The 2,927-nt window shown below is 53.5% G+C and overlaps 1 protein-coding gene across 1 annotated transcript; it reads left to right on the top strand.

Moving 5' to 3' along the window:
- The first annotated feature begins 372 nt into the window (after positions 1 to 372).
- On the top strand, positions 373 to 2,593 carry LOC126496362 (myotubularin-related protein 5-like). Its single transcript, XM_050133882.1, has 5 exons — positions 373 to 614; positions 686 to 871; positions 965 to 1,091; positions 1,164 to 1,294; positions 1,365 to 2,593. The coding sequence occupies exons 3-5, from the start codon at positions 983 to 985 to the stop codon at positions 1,725 to 1,727; spliced, it is 603 nt and encodes a 200-aa protein (XP_049989839.1). The 5' UTR covers positions 373 to 614; positions 686 to 871; positions 965 to 982; the 3' UTR covers positions 1,728 to 2,593.
- The last annotated feature ends 334 nt before the right edge of the window (positions 2,594 to 2,927 follow it).

The following is a 2,927-nucleotide window of genomic DNA, read 5'->3' as shown; positions in this document are numbered from 1 at the left end:
CCCTCGTCAGCCCAAAGAGCAATCAGGGTTCCCTGCCCTGTGGGAAGTCCAAGGACCTGTTCAGGGGGGTTTGATGTCCATTGTGGGACAGGGCTCTCTGCTGCTTTGTCCTTTTTAGAGAATGGAAATGGGTGTCGTGTCACTGGTGCCCTGTGACAACTAGAGCACTGAGGGATGGGACTTCTGGGCACCTGAAGGGCAGGGACTTACTCTCATGTAGCATTGGCTGACCTAGAACTGTGGCAATCAGTCCTCGTAGGTGCTGGGATTATAGGCATCTTCTACCATACCCAGCAAGGACAGGGACTTGTGAATCTGTCTTCCTTGTCACTGGGGTTCTGGGAGGGGTGGGCAGGCTGGGGGAACGATGCAAGCATGAGCCGAGACGAGCAGAGCAGGTCATGTCTATCCAGTACTGTAGGTACTACTGGCCTTACAAGGGTTCTGTGAATTGTGAGCCTCTGGTGCCTGATTGGCTGTAGTGTCCAAAGGTTGGTTGTTTGTCCCTGCAGATACACAAGCTGCTGCAGATATCGGTGCTGGTAGTGGAATTGCTAGACTCAGGCTCCTCTGTTCTGGTGAGCCTGGAGGATGGCTGGGACATCACCACTCAGGTAGGTGGCAGATGCCGGGAAGGGGTGGGGGGGTCCTCAGATGTCCTTCTGATATCTGGTGGTGCTCGCAGGTGGTGTCCTTGGTGCAGTTGCTCTCAGACCCCTTCTATCGCACCCTGGAGGGCTTCCGCCTGCTGGTGGAAAAGGAGTGGCTGTCCTTTGGTCATCGTTTCAGCCACCGTGGGGCCCACACCCTAGCTGGGCAGAGCAGTGGCTTCACACCTGTCTTCCTGCAGTTCCTAGACTGTGTACACCAGGTGGGTAGGGAGGCTTGAGGTAGGCAGGTTCCCATGTGGGTAGGCTTGAGCAGTGCTTCCCTGACCTGACCTCTGACCCACTGCTTCATACAGGTCCATTTGCAGTTCCCCATGGAGTTTGAGTTCAGTCAGTTCTACCTCAAGTTCCTCGGTTACCACCATGCATCCCGCCGTTTTCGGACCTTCTTGCTGGACTCTGACTATGAGCGTATTGAGCTGGGTATGTAGGAAGAAGGAAATCTGGGGCAACCCTGGCTCAGAGGGGCTTAAACTCAGTGCTGCTCTTGTGCAGGGCTGCTGTATGAGGAGAAAGGTGAACGCAGGGGCCAGCTGGCATGCAGATCTGTGTGGGAGTATGTGGACCGGTTGAGCAAGAGGACTCCCATGTTCTACAACTACACATATGCACCTGAGGACACAGAGGTGAATGGGGGCCTGGCTGGGGCAGCAGCTCCTGCATGGCCCAGCTTCTGAACATAAGGCTTGCTCCCAGGTGCTGCGACCCTACAGCAACGTGTCCAATCTGAAAGTGTGGGATTTCTACACTGAGGAGACGCTGGCTGAGGGCCCCCCGTATGACTGGGAGCTGGCCCAGGGGCCCCCTGAGCCTCCAGAAGAGGACCGGCCTGATGGAGGTGCTCCTCAGAGCAGGCGCCGTGTGGTATGGCCGTGCTATGACAGCCGCCCTCGAGTCCAGCCTGACGCCATCTCACGCCTGCTGGAGGTGTGTGCTGCCCCAGAGTTGGGCCTGGTTTCCTTTGTTCTCCTTCCTCTTGTTCAGACCCCAGAGCCATGTCTGTGCATATGTGCATATGTCCTTAGGGACTACAGTGGCTCTGACTCTGCCACCATATGAACTGCTTGCTTACTTGGGGTAGTTGTGGTTCCTAGGTCTCTGTCCCATGCTAACAGATGTTTGCAGATAACAGTGTGAGAAAGCGTGTGTCAGACACTCTCAAGACCCAGGACCTGGTTTTTGCTCTTGGCATATGTACATCCCTTGACCTGGTGTATTAGTCAGCTTTGGTCACTGTAAGGAAATACTGGAGATAGGCTAATTTACAAGGTAGAAGAATTTATTTAGTTTGCAGTTTTGGAGGCTCAAGGGCATATACTACCCAGTTCTGATAAGTCTCTGGGCTATGTCACATCATGGCAGAATCTCCCAAGTTCTCTATGTGACCCACAGACCTTCCACCAGTCCCCACCCCTTAAGATTGCATCACTTCCTGTTCTGTTACCCAGGGACTAATCTTACTTTCCCATGGACCTTTGTGGTATAGACCACATCTACACTCTAGTACCTTGCTTTAAGTAACTTAGGCAGCACCAGGGCATTAGTGCGGGCAGGGTTTCTCCAGGAACCATTCTGTGTTTGCTTAGTTGTCAGTGAGTAGCAACTCATCTGAGTTCCAGCCCTGGACCTTAGAGTCACTGTCACCTCCCACTCTCCACTTTTCTGGGCATGTCTGCTCCGGAATCAGAATCAAACAAGGGCAGAGACCTTTGGAAAGGAAAAAGGGCCAAATGAGTTGTTAGTAGTTGGTGTGTGGTAGTTGAGACAGTGTACAGGGTGGCAAGTCCTGTCTGTGGCTTGGCCTCCCTCGTTGGTTCATCAGGCTGAGTAGTCAGAAGGGTGTGGGCCTCAGATCCTAAGCAGGAGAGAGTTTGCACTCCTCTGTGCTGGCTGTGTCTCCTTCAAGACTATGTGAGCACCTTAGAGGGGCCTGGTCCAGAGGGCTTAGTACTGGAAGAGACATGGGGGGGGGCGGGGAGAGGGAGAGAGGGAGGGAGGGGAGAGGGGGAGAGGGAGAGGGAGGGGAGGGGAGAGGGGGAGAGGGAGAGGGAGGGGAGGGAGGGGAGAGTTTTGTGAATGAAGGTACAGAGAATGATAGTACAGAGATCAGCAGAGTCCTTTTGTTGTCGGCTCAATCAGTTCGACTTGCTGTTACTGAAGCCACTTCACTTTTTTTTAGAATTTTTTTTTTTAAAATACCAATCCAAATTTCCACTCCCTCCCCTCCTTCCATTCCTTCCACACACCCTCCCATCCCAC

The sequence above is a fragment of the Alexandromys fortis genome, unplaced genomic scaffold, assembly GCF_014885135.2.
Source record: "Alexandromys fortis isolate MF-2015 unplaced genomic scaffold, M_Fortis_MF-2015_v1.1 scaffold_3223, whole genome shotgun sequence".
Classification (NCBI taxonomy): domain Eukaryota; kingdom Metazoa; phylum Chordata; class Mammalia; order Rodentia; family Cricetidae; genus Alexandromys; species Alexandromys fortis.
The sequence above is the reverse complement of the archived record's forward strand: the minus strand, read 5'-3'. Positions and strand labels throughout refer to the sequence as shown.

What these genes read in the sequence shown, in the direction of transcription:
- LOC126496362 (XM_050133882.1), top strand. Translation starts at nt 983, where the DNA reads ATGGAGTTTGAGTTCAGTCAGTTCTACCTCAAGTTCCTCGGTTACCAC. An exon ending in CTATGAGCGTATTGAGCTGG is followed by an intron (nt 1,092 to 1,163) that starts GTATGTAGGAAG and finishes GCTCTTGTGCAG; the next exon opens with GGCTGCTGTATGAGGAGAAA. An exon ending in ATGCACCTGAGGACACAGAG is followed by an intron (nt 1,295 to 1,364) that starts GTGAATGGGGGC and finishes GCTTGCTCCCAG; the next exon opens with GTGCTGCGACCCTACAGCAA.